Raw genomic sequence first — 13,132 nt, forward strand, 5'->3', positions numbered from 1 at the left:
GTTGGTGTCCCATATGTTGATTTTAATCATATTTCTTTAAATAAATGTTTGTTTAGTTTTTCAGCAATACAGAATAGTTTAGTGATTAACAATGTTTGACCCCAGTGGAAAATAAAGCTTAGTGTAGCAATCCTAGGAACAATCACACAAGACGTACTTGATTTTGGATTCTGTCACAAACAATGTCACATAACTGATGGCTTAATACTTCATAATGTTGAAACAATAAGCATTGACCAAAGTGTCCTTTTAAAGTGCCTGTTAGACAAACTACATCTATTGATGGCTTCTCATCCTGAGAGCTGACGGGTAGAGAGAAGAATCTTCAATCATACGAGTGTGATTTACATCTTTTTAAATGTTGAAGTGTTTGTTCATATTTTTTCAATTTTCAAAACAAGAAAATTGAGTCCAAAGGTTATTAGAACTTATTAAATATTTCTATCAGATGTAAAATTGCAGTTTATATAGGCAAATATCATATGTGCAATTTCTCACAAAGGCAGGAAAAAGCAGATGGAGTTATATGTCCTCTGATGGACAGATCTCAACGCAGCTGTTGGTGACGCGTATCCCATACCACCCTGCCCAGAACTTTGTGTCCTTGCCTCCGTGGGTAAATTTAATGTATCTCACTCCTGGTCCATAGTTCTGGAAAACATGGGTCATCTGGGGATAAAAATCATTAGGTCTAGAGTTATGTCTCTGGCTTTCTGCCTCGTAGCTTTAATTAATGCCTCACACTTTGCACACACCTGATTCCACTGCTGATCGTTCCACTGCTCAAAGTGAACAGTTTCGGGGGAAAACGTTTGGATGGGCTTCTTTTCAATATTCAGCAACTCCACACAGATCTCATATTGACTTCCACAGTCCCACCGTGGTGCGTACCTAATGTAACACAGATACACAAGCATGGGCTCAACAATCAGTCATTACTGTTCATCTTAGCTGCTCTTCCTCGCATCAGTAGCATATTTGTTTACAATCCTAAACATAGATCACAATGTGGCAAGTGTGCAGTGTAGTTCTTAATGGTGCCAAACTAAAGCTACAGTACAAACACATAGTCGATCTCAAGGGATGGTGATGATGGTCTTAATCATACACGTTAGAGAAGCACAGAGCTGTCTGCAGCTCGGTTCCCCCTGAAGAGAAACGAAACCCTTCTCTCTCGGTGGTTGGAGTTAGACTGGATAGTATGTTGTCTGTGAGGTTGAGGGCTCTGCCTCCTCTCCCTCGAGTTTTCAGAGTCTTAAACTGCAGCAGGTTTTTTTAAGCAGCAACAGTAGAGTTAGTTTTTCTTTACACTTGTTCCTGGCATTCTCTGTTGGTAATCCTGCCATATTAGATTGACTTTACGTATTGTTCTTACCAGTCAGATATTTTTATGGCTGGCTGGAAATCATCCATAAACGATGGGTTGTAACCTTCTTTCTCCAAATGAATGAGCTGTGACTTCATGCACGAGCTGTAGAAAACAGAACCGGTTTTACAAGTCAAAGAATATCAACAGGCAGCATCAGCGCCATATTTCTGCAGCTCTCAGAGATATACTCACAAGTAAGAGGTAACAAAGTTTTTCTTGACTCTTTCATCTGGATGCGGCACCATGACATCTTCTACTGCCCACTTATCACCCCCATTTTCCACAATCTTCCAGTTATCAAACTGATCTGCAGCAGACAAGGTGAGGTTTGTAAGAGACAATAAGTCTTTAAAGCAAAATATCTTAGGTACAAATCATTTTACAACTTCTTACGTTCTGCTATCGGATTCTTCAGAAGATTTCTTCTTTTCTTGCACATGAAGTAGAACAACTTCCAATCTTTGGGTTTTCGGGAAGCGTTCCGTGGACGGTACCCTTCTCTTCTGCACCTTTCAACCCATAAAGACTCACTGTTCGTTACCTCTTTCCACTGGCGACACACGAGCTGACAAGTACAAACCACCTGATCAGGAGGAAGATTCAGGAAGATCTCCTCCAGGATTTCCACGGGAATGATGAACGTCTGTGCACAGAGAAGCTCAAGCTTTACACAATCAATCAGGTCTGTTTTCTATCAGTAATAGTTGCATATGAAAGTCTATTATCAGTCAACAATCCTGTGTTGCAGTAACTTCTTGTGTTTGATTATGTTTAATTAAAGGTTAACTGATTAATACATTAGTGTCTATTTTGAATCTGGTGAAGGATGGGGAATGAGGAGGAGCGCTTCATTTGTGCAGAATGGTGGTGGCGGTGTGAGGGTGCGGGGCTGCACTACTCAGCGGCGAACTGTAGAGTGAGACATTGTTTTGCAGCGTCACGCTACACACCGTTTTAACCTGCAGCAGGAAAACAGCCAAACGCACAGCTGTTCACCGGCGTCACTGGACCCCAACACAGCCGAGCTGCCGTCCGTTTGCATTGAATGCAGTTTGTCGGTATACGTCACACACACCAGTTACTGTGCTGTTAAAGTGCGAACGCTTCTGATCGCAGCCTGTCAAACTAACACACTTGCATTTCACAGCCATTAACATCTAGTTGCCTGCGATTCGCCGTTTCTACAGTGTTGCACTGGGAACTTACGCTGGACAGTCGCCGGTCGTGGCAGCTGGATGTCGCACCCATGGCTTTCCTTTTCATACCCGGAACAAGTTCACGCCAGCGAGTAACGCAGTCAAATGTGTTCAGTCCCAAATCTCCTCCAGATGATCCCCAGTGCACGTGCGTATGGAGCTCACACAGACAAGGAGGCGCTTCTAAAAGTGAAACTGAAAGACGCGAGGAGAGAAGCTAAAGATGGCGATTACGCCTATAACGATAAAATTAGCAAATGACTGCGGGTCCCTCGTGCTTCTAAAGTAATATCACTTTCGTTTATGGCTCAACGCATCTAACGGAACGCGTCATGTCGTGGGGTCGTACTCGTCATTGACGTCGGGACCCTCCGCTTAGGCGAGGGTGGGTCCAGACGGTAAACGGCCCGTCACCTGGAACTCAACGCGGCTTCGTTGCTTCGTGGGAAACGCGAAGGCGTCCGGCATTTCCGGTATGCGTGAGTCACTCTCACGCGGAAGTACAGGACGCACATTTGAGACATAGTCATGTTTTTTCTGTTATTCTGGTTCGATTTGAGCGACCTACGACTAAAATTAAAATTTAAGAATCAAACAACAAATACATAAAAATAAATAAAATATATTTATGTATTTATAACGGTTATGGCGTCAAAGTAAATTATAAGAGAAGTAGCTGCAGATTGTGATAATTCCAAGGAGTGTCCTCTAATGGACTCTAGTTAGTTTAAACGCTGAACATTCAGTACATGCAAACATACACACAAATAGAATGTATAGATGAACCTATAGTGAGGAAAGTGGGCTACAGCAGGAATGGATTAAAGCCCAGCAGTGTGGAAGCTTTTTAATAAACTGCTTTGCATTGACGACAAATATGAAAAAAGTTTTTTTTAAAAGACAAACACAAACTATGACTTTTAAAACCACCATTTATCAATGAGGGTTTGTCGGCTGCAGTTCTCGCAGACAAACAGCAGATGTCAGGGTTCGGACCGTATCAAATACTTCGATGCAGTGTGTCGTTGGGTCATAGTGGTTCAATGCTTCAGAAGCTTCATATTCACCATCACCAGTCGTGCGGGAATTTGTTATTTGCAACATTATGTGTAGATAAATATGTAGAGGTGATTGTGTACCTATTATGCAAAACAAGAGGAGAGGAAGCAGGCATTGAATGAGTGTCCACAGCTGGACAGATGTCCACACAGCTGCTGGTAATTTCATTGCATCAGCGTATACACTGACGTGTGTTCACGCCATCACTTATTGTTCCCTATTGCTCGATCTGTTCTTGTTGAATCCCTACATAAGTAAACGGACGTTAGACAGAGGCCAAGAGCACACCAGAAACTGCAGTTATCCACATCCCTAATAGAATACGCAGGTAAAAGGACTTCATGAGTTGTTCTCACTCATCAGATAATTTGATGTCCGGCTGGAACTAATCCATGTCGTGCTGTAACCTTCCTTCTTTCGATCCATTAGCTTCCTACACACTCTGCAGAAAACAGCACGTTTTATCAGACATAATATAAAAGTTGCATAAACTGCTTGTTGAGGGCTGCTACTGTTGACCACTCATTGACAGGTCAGTCAAGTCTGTTTCTTTCGAACTGTTGCATAACTATTCTTATGAAAATGAATATATGTGAAAAGCTTTAAACATATACACTTAGTGTGTGATAGAGAGAACAATGCTTTTGCACACTTCATTAATCCCTGGGTTCAAACCAGCTGACAGGCTGAGTCTTCCACATCAAGTTGTTGACTCGTGTTTTTGTCTTTTATTAGTTGGTCCTCAACATCATCACTATGGCAGCAGCCTCCACAGTCCTCATTCTGTTTGTAACTGATAAAGATTCTACTAATCACCTGATTTGATTAGTTGGAAAACTTTACTCAGGAATCAAAGTCCACTCTAATGATTAAAGACTGCAGCTGAATACCATGTAAAATATGTTTGATCTGTCCACAACAACAACAACAACACAGTGAAATGTTTAAATGCAAAAAAACTGAAGTAGTTGGAGTAATATTCCATCTGTCTGATGTAACTACGATTCTTAAAAAGGCAGGGCTGCATTTTCATTGGAGTGAAACCGGTACTTTGTTTGTGTTGCATCCAGTTTAACCATTTCTATTTATGGCAAGTTGACAAGTGAAGAATGGAAATATGGGCATGTGCATCATAAATATTTCCTTTTACTACCATCCAACAAAAATTATGTTTTTTTTAATATTGATCAAGTACCTACATGTTAAACAGCATCAGAGAGACTCATTTTAATACCATGGCAAATAAACAGAGGTGCATTCATGACTTCAATCACACAGGCACTGCAGTTTGTGTACAGTACAGTACGTGGAACTTCATCATAAATTACAACTCAGTCCAAAATGAATGGATACCAAGGAGACGAGTAGACCTGGCGCGTGAGATGGTAGCCATTGATTTAGGTGTCACATTAGAATTTCAAGCAGGCCACAACCTTGTCCATGGATACTGAATTATAATCAATCCAGTCTGTGATGCTTTTGCTCCCTTCTGCAAGTTAAAGCAATATAAAGACAAAAGGTAAATGCACAATATCTGAGTAACAGGGATTTTAATCCATGTTGGGTCTAAAACGTGTTTCTCTGTCTTCTGTCAAACAGCTGAGAGATGAGTCCTTTGGTCAGTGAAGGAGCTTCTATGTGTCAGCGTCAATCCTGTGAGCTGCACAAGAAACAAGGACAAAACATTCAGATTACACTTCCCCTGCTGATGACGGGCACATGAAGGAGGCAGGTAACATACTGTCACATGTTGTCAAAGTACAAATAAAATACTGAAGCAAGTGTGGCATTAAACACCGGAGGGGCAGGTGAGACAACGCATCCCGTGGAGATGGAGTCATTGTGCTGCGCAGCAGAACAAGGGACTTACACTGCTTTGGTATCCTGAGTGGCTCCGTGTCTCCTGACAACACTTGATGCATGACTCCTCGGAACTGATACAGCACCTTCAGGCTCTTCTCCTCCCCCACACAGGGGTCGTAGAAGCCAGGGAGTCCTGACTGAAACGACAGCAGCAGTGATGTACCACTAACAGAATGAGTCACTATGCAGGAATTGTTTATACATTACACACAATATGAAGGTGATTTAAATACTAAATAATAATATTATAATAATGCCTTCCAGCTGAGAAACCAAGGGTATAGTATAGACTTGGTATATATATATATATATATATAGTTTTTTTTTAACTGACTTACTTTTGTGGCCTCAGTAAGAATGAGTTTTGAGTCTTTCACCAGACACTGCAGCGGTACCGTCACATCGATGACCTTCGCCCTTTCGTGTTTTCGACTGTTGTCTGTAACGAACTTGCCGTACCAAGCATTGAGGATGATGAGACCTGATACAGGGAGATAAAATGGTATTGTAATAAATAATAAATTAATACAAAGAAAGAAAGAATAACATTTTGAGACTAATTTTGTTCAAATGTGATTGGCTCCAACACTTTGTCTTGATAACAGGTGTTATAAATCCTCTCAGGTGGAGAATTATACAATTTGTTTAAAGTTTTTTTAATTTACTCATCAATCGAAAGGGCTGATTAAAAAAGGTGGCCAATATTTGATGATGATGACCATGAAGGAAGTGACTATGCTTGGCACTTTCAACAAAGTTCATTTCAAAGTTTCAAAACCTGCCTAAATATTCCCAAAATAATCTCATCCCTTAAACATTACTCTTCTTACCCATTCTAGACTCCTCAGCTTCAATAATCCTGCGCACAGACTCCTGCATAAGCAAGACCTGTAAAGACGCAACAGAGAGAAATGAGATTTTCCATCAGATGGATTATAGTAATGAATTTCACTAAGGCATTGCATCTTATCTAATCCCTTCTCTGCCCATTGATCTGACTTTCAGTGGTCTTGTAATTTCTCGACAGCCACATGCGGTTCCTGCACCCAACACTGAAGCACAATGCAGGATTGGCAGCTCAGCTAAATGTAAGTCTAAAACACTCACAGCAGCCTCTGCCTCCTGCTTCTTCTTTGCTATATTAGAAGCCGAGCTCTCCCGCTGCTTCTCCAAGTCTCTGTTGAGTAAGGAGATAAATGGAGAAATAAAATGAGCTCATTAAATCTGGCCATAATAATACATGTGGCGCTTCTTCAATGACGGCATGAATTGAGAAACGTAAAGCAAAGGTTTCTTACTCCTCCTTCTGGGCCTGCACATAGGGCCGGATAATGAGCCGCTGGATGACGAGGTAGAAAACCAGTGGTCCAACTGTGGCATAAAACACAGCACTAGGCAGGAGTTGGTCGGTCAGGTGAATCGGGAAGAAGTAAGTCTGACTGGCTCTGTTTAGCCTGCGGACAGAGAGTTTATTACATTAGTAAAATTTAAACGACCACTAACTGGCTGATAAAACCGACCAGCTATGTAATCTTTGTGGGTGCTTTTGTCCAAAGAATATGAGTTAATAATCCTCTGTGCCTTTCATCAAAACACACACAGCCAGACTTTATGACAGACCGGACAGTGGTATGGTTTGATATGTCTAAATTGTGTTTGCAGTTTTGTCTTGATGTATTGAATGAACATGAACTCACTTGATCTTTAGGGAGACACCTTGTGGCACGCCCAAGCTGACAGTGGCCCCCAGGACACTGTGGCGGCTGATCTTCCTCTCTGCACCGTACTCTACCACGGTCCCAAAGAAACCGGATCTGCAACACAAAGATGTGGTGATAATCTCTCCACCTGCAGCCAACGTTTCCTTAAATTCGATCTGTCAGTTCTTGCATAAAAATGACAAATCATGCATAGCCTAATGCACCGAAATGTGATTCACTATATGAACAGATTTACACTTAAATTGCATTAGCACCTACAGCAGGGATCTTAACATGATTACCTTCTCCTAACAACTCATATTGCACTTTGACAACATACTTTACTGAGCCCTTAATCTTTGTCTGGTCGTCATCCTGGAACTTGTACTGGTAGCTCATCATCATAAATGTGTGAGGGATGCCAAGCTGCAGACACAAAGACTAATTGATCATTTTGGCAAGAGCACTGACAACAACGGTTTATATAGAGTCTTGGCAAACACCAAAGTAAAATATGGCTTCTGGCTAACCTGCATTGCGAAGGTGAAATGGCTGCTCTTAGTGTCTCTGACTATGCTGGTGTTCATTGAGGACTGGATCCCCCACCGCCACTGCAGGTAGCCCATAGTGTTCTTGTCCAGGTGACGGGCCAGTACTGTGGTAAGCCCAGGACGCACACCTCGAGATGAAAACTGGAGCCCGCACTGAGCTGTCACAAAGCTGGCAAAAAACAGAGCTGTTTATGATGCAGCAAAAACACAGTGTACTCATATTTTCTTTTTCACTTCTAAACCTACAAACGAGTCGTCAGGTTTCGAAACATCTTCAATCCAAAGACAGGTCCATGTGTGTCACCGGCTCCTAACTCTACCTGTTAATACACACAGACAACACATAACATCTTAACCTGGCAGAGGCAGTGAGGCTGTGCAATTTATAGTTTCCATTTAAAATGAGAGCTTGGTAGGAACGTACCTCTCCCCACCCCTTAGCTGAGGTGACTCTTCTCAAGGCCAAGTTGATAGTGCCACCTCCATTTCCATTGTGGGTTGACAATGAGCCAGACAAAATGGCTGTGTCTCTTGAGGTAAGTGGAGCCTGCAGTAGAACACATAACACTCTGAAACGTCTGTCTTCACAACTGTCATAGATTTGACAGAGGTGTCTTAATCCAATTTCCATTAAAACTGGACTCAATAATTTAATTATAATCAACCTTTCATGATTAAAGTTAAAAAGTTGGAATGATTTCATAAATGCCTTTCAAACTAAAACAGTGACTTGTCAGTTTACTTTAACCTCTAACAAGAGAAAGACAAAGTATACATCGAGCATTCAGCGGCTTTTAACCATCTACAATTTAGAACCTTTTGAATAGAGTAAAGACAGAAATCTACAGAAGCTTTCTATGGATAACACCCAGAAATGTTAAAATGGGCTGAGAGACAGTGGAAATGTTCTCTGTGGCCAAACTAGTGCATGTACCCATAAATGATGCAAAACACAGCATCTGTGCTGGCTAGCATCCTCAGCTCCCCAACAATAATAATAAAAAAAATAATATTAAAGAAAGGTCCCAGATGTTGGGGGTTGATGAAATCATGCACAATGAGTACATCACCTCTATTGACTGGGATATGTGCATCTTGTTAATTTCCACATGTGGGATTCCCCCTCCAACCATATCCTCGTAGTCCTCCTCATAACGGTCAAAGAGGTCCGTGGCATCAATTCCTACACTAATCGTTCCCTGGAAACAACAGATTCAAGCATTATGTAAAGAAACGCGGCCACATGCTTGATGGTTGGATCTTATGTCTGAAGCTACCTTTGGGTTGGTCCTTTGCTGAAGCCTTCTCTCCTCTCGTTCCTTCTGGAGACGCTCGTACTCTTCTCGAATCTCTGCGGGTGTTCTCTTCCTTTCCACCACCTGAAAGAAGGATTCATCATACTGTAGTTTGAAAAATGTATGAGGTGACAGTTCTAGTTGTGAAGTTCAGAACTCCACTCCACTGGTCTCATAAGGATGAAGCTCTGCTCAAAGTAAATGTCAAAACTGTCGTGATGACGTTCTTTCTTGTGATTTAGTTTTTACTGCATTGCACAATTTGAGATTGCAGAAATTAGAGATTGCCAAGAAATCTGCACACAATAATTCACAATGACAAAGTAAAAGCATAGGCCATATCTATATCTCTTTACAAATTAATGTGTTTCGCTGTGACTCAAAATGAGGTCTCAAATCGAGTAATTATAAAGTGGCCGCAGCCTGTTTCGACTTCTAACAACATGCCTTTAGATTGTGGGAGCATGAGGGGAAAGATACTCTAGTGTGGTAACACAAGGCAGAACTCCAGGCACTGAGTCTTGTGAACAGCAGGCTCTGCTCATCACATGCTAATGCTATCCCCATGCTGAAACACACTAGTGACAGCATGAGTGCATGAGACACAGGGTTGATGGTTGAACTTTCAGCAAAAATGAGAATTCAAGTATACAGCTGAGTGAACAATGCAGGGTTTCTAGACTTCTAGGAAGCATTTTTTACTTGATTAATTAACAACTGACAATTAATACAATAGCTCTTATTTTTGTTTTTGGCTACTACCCAATTAACTTACCTCCCATCCCTCAACATCAAGTCCCCTTTTGCCATAGATGTCATAGATAGCACGTGCTTGTGGGTCACTGAGCACTAAAAAAGAAACACAGCATCACAAGTATTAAATTAAACATCTCACCATATCATCATGTTGATAGTTGCATCAGCTTTGTGTGCGAGACCAGCTTTTTTTTCTAACCTTCATACGCTTCATGTACAAGGTTAAAAAGCTGTTCTGCTTGTCGCTTCAGTTCAGGGTCTCTGTGTTTGTCTGGATGGTACAGCATGCATAGTCGCCTGTAAGCCGCCTTCAGCTCCTCCTGTGTTGCCTAAAATACAAAAAAAACCAAACAAACACTTAACACAATTGGTAGAAGAACGTCACCAATAACATCCAAGACACAGTAAATACTACAGTTAAAGATACTAACAATTCATACAAAGCTTACTAAACACATATTTGAGCTCCATTAAGTCAATCAGTCCTGATGTAATGTTTTGCAGAGTTAAGATGTTTTTTGTAAAACACAGTCTGAAGTACAGTTATTAAAGATTAACAATTTTTTTATTGTTGTTTCAACTTTTTTAATGCACTAACAATGATTATCTGTCTTTTTTTTGTTTAGTCAATCAACATAAGTTTTTATATTTTTTCATGATCTGGTGTTAGCTTTCATTATTTTATCAAATTTAAGTATTAATTTTTTTACTTTTGAGAGGTTGTCAGGCAATTTAAAGCATAACTAAGAATTTGGGGAATACCAACATTTTAGTGAAAACATGTCTGCCTTTATTTTAACACAACTTCCGTCTTGAATATAATGTACTACCCACTGATCCAAGCCTTCTTCTCCCTGATTGGTTGCTGCAGTAAAAATGGTAAATCACTGGTAAGCAGGAGCACACACAATCAGCACCATAGACTCAGTCTGTAATTAATGTAACATATTTTATTTGCTATTTTTTGAAAACATGTCCATATTGTTTTTTGAACAGTATTAAAGTCAGTTGTTATTTTTCTTCATAGAACTTTATTTACGTCGTCGAATTGTAACAATCAACGGCTTAAAGTCCAAACTTGCAAAACTCACATAAGAATGAACTTTCACTATTTTTATGCTGTTGCAGCATTAGCAGCTGTTGTTAGCACTGTTCACTAATCTTTGTAGATAATGTGAGATCCCACATGACATTCGTAAAAGGCGCCTATGCGTGTTGCGTTGTTATCAGACTACGCCTGTCTGTAATGTCGTAACACTTTAATCTGTTGTGTGTCTTGTAAACTATCCAACCCACGAGTCCCAGCACAGAAATCAATGTCGAGGGTCACAAGCTAGCTACATAGCTAACGTTTAATCACATTATACGCGTAACCATTAAATATCAGCAGGATAAACCTGACGGGGTACCTGCTAAACACACTCGCACATATATTTAGTAAACTCAAACATGCACACTGTACCTCTCTCCTGACATTTAGCAGGGAATAATAGTCATCGCTGCAGATCTCATCCTCGTCCAAGGAAGACGCCATGTTTACACCCGGTCATCCCTTCCTCGTGTCATTAACACCGCTCAAACACGTATCTAGCGCCCTCTTGTGTTGGGGATGAACGATAAATACTACAGTTCTCTTCATAGGCTTGTTCACAGCGCGTAAGGTTTCATTTATAAATTTAATTCACAACTGTGTAAAGTTATAGTGGATTTGACGGAGAATTGTGAGACATGTGGTATAGTGCGAGACATATTTCGAAAGTAAATCACAGAGTGGTACTTTCCCAGCCATCATTTCCATTTATTTACTTCGCATTTATCAAGTACGATTTATTTATTTATTATAAACAAAAGGTGACTATATCTAGGTTCTTAAACCTTTCAAATTTTTAGAAAAAACAGAATTTAATATACATTTCATATGTAAGGATATGAAAATTGCTTACATGCATAATTTCAAACGCATCTTGTCTGTATCGTATCCACTTAGGGGCTCTTAAGGCAGCGGGTGAGAAAATCACTTCGCTACATTATGTCCCTCATTAGTTCATTATTACTTCCTTTGCATAAACAGCAAAGTGTTGCGTTTACACGGAGGAGCAGGCAACGGAGGAGCTGTCCTTTCAGCACCACTTCCATCCAGACCCTGCATTTCAGCACCGGCGGCCACCAGCCTGTGAATACAGGGAGGAGGATGTCCCCACGTGTTGTAGCTGACGCATGTGCCATACGCTATTAAGCACAGTCATCTGTAACTAGATTGCCTGTGGTCGTTTAACGCAGTCATGCAATCGTCACACATATGCAACGGTGCCATGATGATAGACATTATTGGAGTAAATGGAATCGTGCAGCTGATTTTGAAACGTGTGCATCGCATCCGTTTGAGCAGACTTCGCCCCTGCGGTCGAATGAGATGAAGGATCACCATTTCCGCAGGCTTCTATCATGGTGCCGCTATCTGAAATCGGCGCGACACGTCTACAAGGGTACAGACTATAGTCCACAGACTTCCCAGCACAAACTGACATCTGGACTCTTGATTGACAGACCATCAGTAGACGCCTGCGAATGTTTTGTTCATCCAAGGACTATGTATAACACCAATACTGATAATAACACGAAGTAACTTAAATGTTAAAAAACATCAAGGACCATTAATAATAGCCGGTTCATAATAAGTTTTTTCAGTAAGGAATTAGCGTGTTTAACAACTTTAGCAGGAATCTTCATAATCGCATTGCTTTTAATTAATAGTTGAATGCTTATCCATGCGAACTGAACAATTTGTTCTTTCTTTTTAATCTTTTAACGACCGCCAGATCTGCAGCGGCTCTGAGCTGTTTTGAGTGAACCGTTGAAAGCACACACACACACACACACACACACACACACACACACACACACACACACACACACACACACACGAAAAAAAAAAATAAAATAAAATAAAAAACACAAAGCGCTGGTGGGGCTGCCAAGGTGAGGGGAGACGTGTTTTTCATCCCGGAGCCTCTCTGTCAGTCACCATCTCACAGCCAATGGTAAGTTCGCCTCGGTCGGACCGACTCTCCGCTTGCTCCTCCGGTCCCTCCTCGTGCTGTCCTCGCCGTGCACGCGCGTGGTACCCACGGTCGTGAGGAGGAGGAGGATGTTGCGCGTGAAGGGGAAATGGCTGCCGAAAACAAGCCGGAAGGTAAGAGAAATATAATGGGATTAATTTACTAGTATGACCGCTGTTGTGATTTCGTAGAACAGTCGCAACTCCGCGCGCCGACGAGACCCGCGCGACGAGAAAGTGGAGGTTTTTTCTCGGCAGAAAACGGCTCCGCTTCCCCCCCCCCTC

At 41.3% G+C, this 13,132-nt stretch overlaps 3 protein-coding genes across 12 annotated transcripts in view; 1 reads left to right on the forward strand and 2 right to left on the reverse strand.

The window, feature by feature from the left end:
- Nucleotide 1: 1 nt before the first annotated feature.
- LOC114859400 (F-box only protein 44-like) lies at nucleotides 2–3,038 on the reverse strand. 2 transcript variants are annotated; one of them, XM_029157510.3, is made up of 6 exons: nucleotides 2,576–3,038; nucleotides 1,763–2,012; nucleotides 1,562–1,676; nucleotides 1,376–1,471; nucleotides 756–891; nucleotides 2–651 (listed from the first exon to the last, which is right to left on the reverse strand). In XM_029157510.3, exons 1-6 carry the CDS (start codon nucleotides 2,630–2,632, stop codon nucleotides 523–525), a joined length of 783 nt encoding a protein of 260 aa, XP_029013343.1. In that variant the 5' UTR covers nucleotides 2,633–3,038; the 3' UTR covers nucleotides 2–522. The 2 variants fall into 2 exon arrangements, with proteins under 2 accessions (XP_029013343.1, XP_029013342.1); XM_029157509.3 differs by having other exon boundaries at nucleotides 2–669; nucleotides 2,576–3,034.
- A 1,716-nt stretch (nucleotides 3,039–4,754) lies between these two features.
- Nucleotides 4,755–11,411, reverse strand: dnajc11a (DnaJ (Hsp40) homolog, subfamily C, member 11a). The gene is made up of 16 exons (XM_029157490.3): nucleotides 11,252–11,411; nucleotides 9,989–10,118; nucleotides 9,809–9,882; nucleotides 9,016–9,117; nucleotides 8,809–8,937; nucleotides 8,163–8,285; nucleotides 7,985–8,058; nucleotides 7,718–7,907; nucleotides 7,528–7,613; nucleotides 7,185–7,301; nucleotides 6,786–6,941; nucleotides 6,595–6,664; nucleotides 6,318–6,375; nucleotides 5,826–5,968; nucleotides 5,495–5,624; nucleotides 4,755–5,284 (listed from the first exon to the last, which is right to left on the reverse strand). The coding sequence occupies exons 1-16, from the start codon at nucleotides 11,321–11,323 to the stop codon at nucleotides 5,259–5,261; spliced, it is 1,680 nt and encodes a 559-aa protein (XP_029013323.1). The 5' UTR covers nucleotides 11,324–11,411; the 3' UTR covers nucleotides 4,755–5,258.
- A 1,293-nt stretch (nucleotides 11,412–12,704) lies between these two features.
- camta1a (calmodulin binding transcription activator 1a) overlaps nucleotides 12,705–13,132 on the forward strand; it is a 232,346-nt gene continuing 231,918 nt past the window's right edge. For 4 of the 9 annotated variants that reach the window (XM_055510029.1, XM_055510028.1, XM_055510026.1 and 1 more), the window contains exon 1: nucleotides 12,706–12,982. In XM_055510029.1, coding sequence (XP_055366004.1) covers nucleotides 12,958–12,982 — 25 coding nt within the window. In that variant the 5' untranslated portion in view covers nucleotides 12,706–12,957. Of the gene's footprint in view, nucleotides 12,983–13,132 lie in introns of all 9 variants that reach the window. The other 5 variants (XM_029157474.3, XM_029157475.3, XM_055510027.1 and 2 more) reach the window with 2 other exon arrangements.

Source organism: Betta splendens, chromosome 7, assembly GCF_900634795.4.
Source record: "Betta splendens chromosome 7, fBetSpl5.4, whole genome shotgun sequence".
NCBI classification, from domain to species: domain Eukaryota; kingdom Metazoa; phylum Chordata; class Actinopteri; order Anabantiformes; family Osphronemidae; genus Betta; species Betta splendens.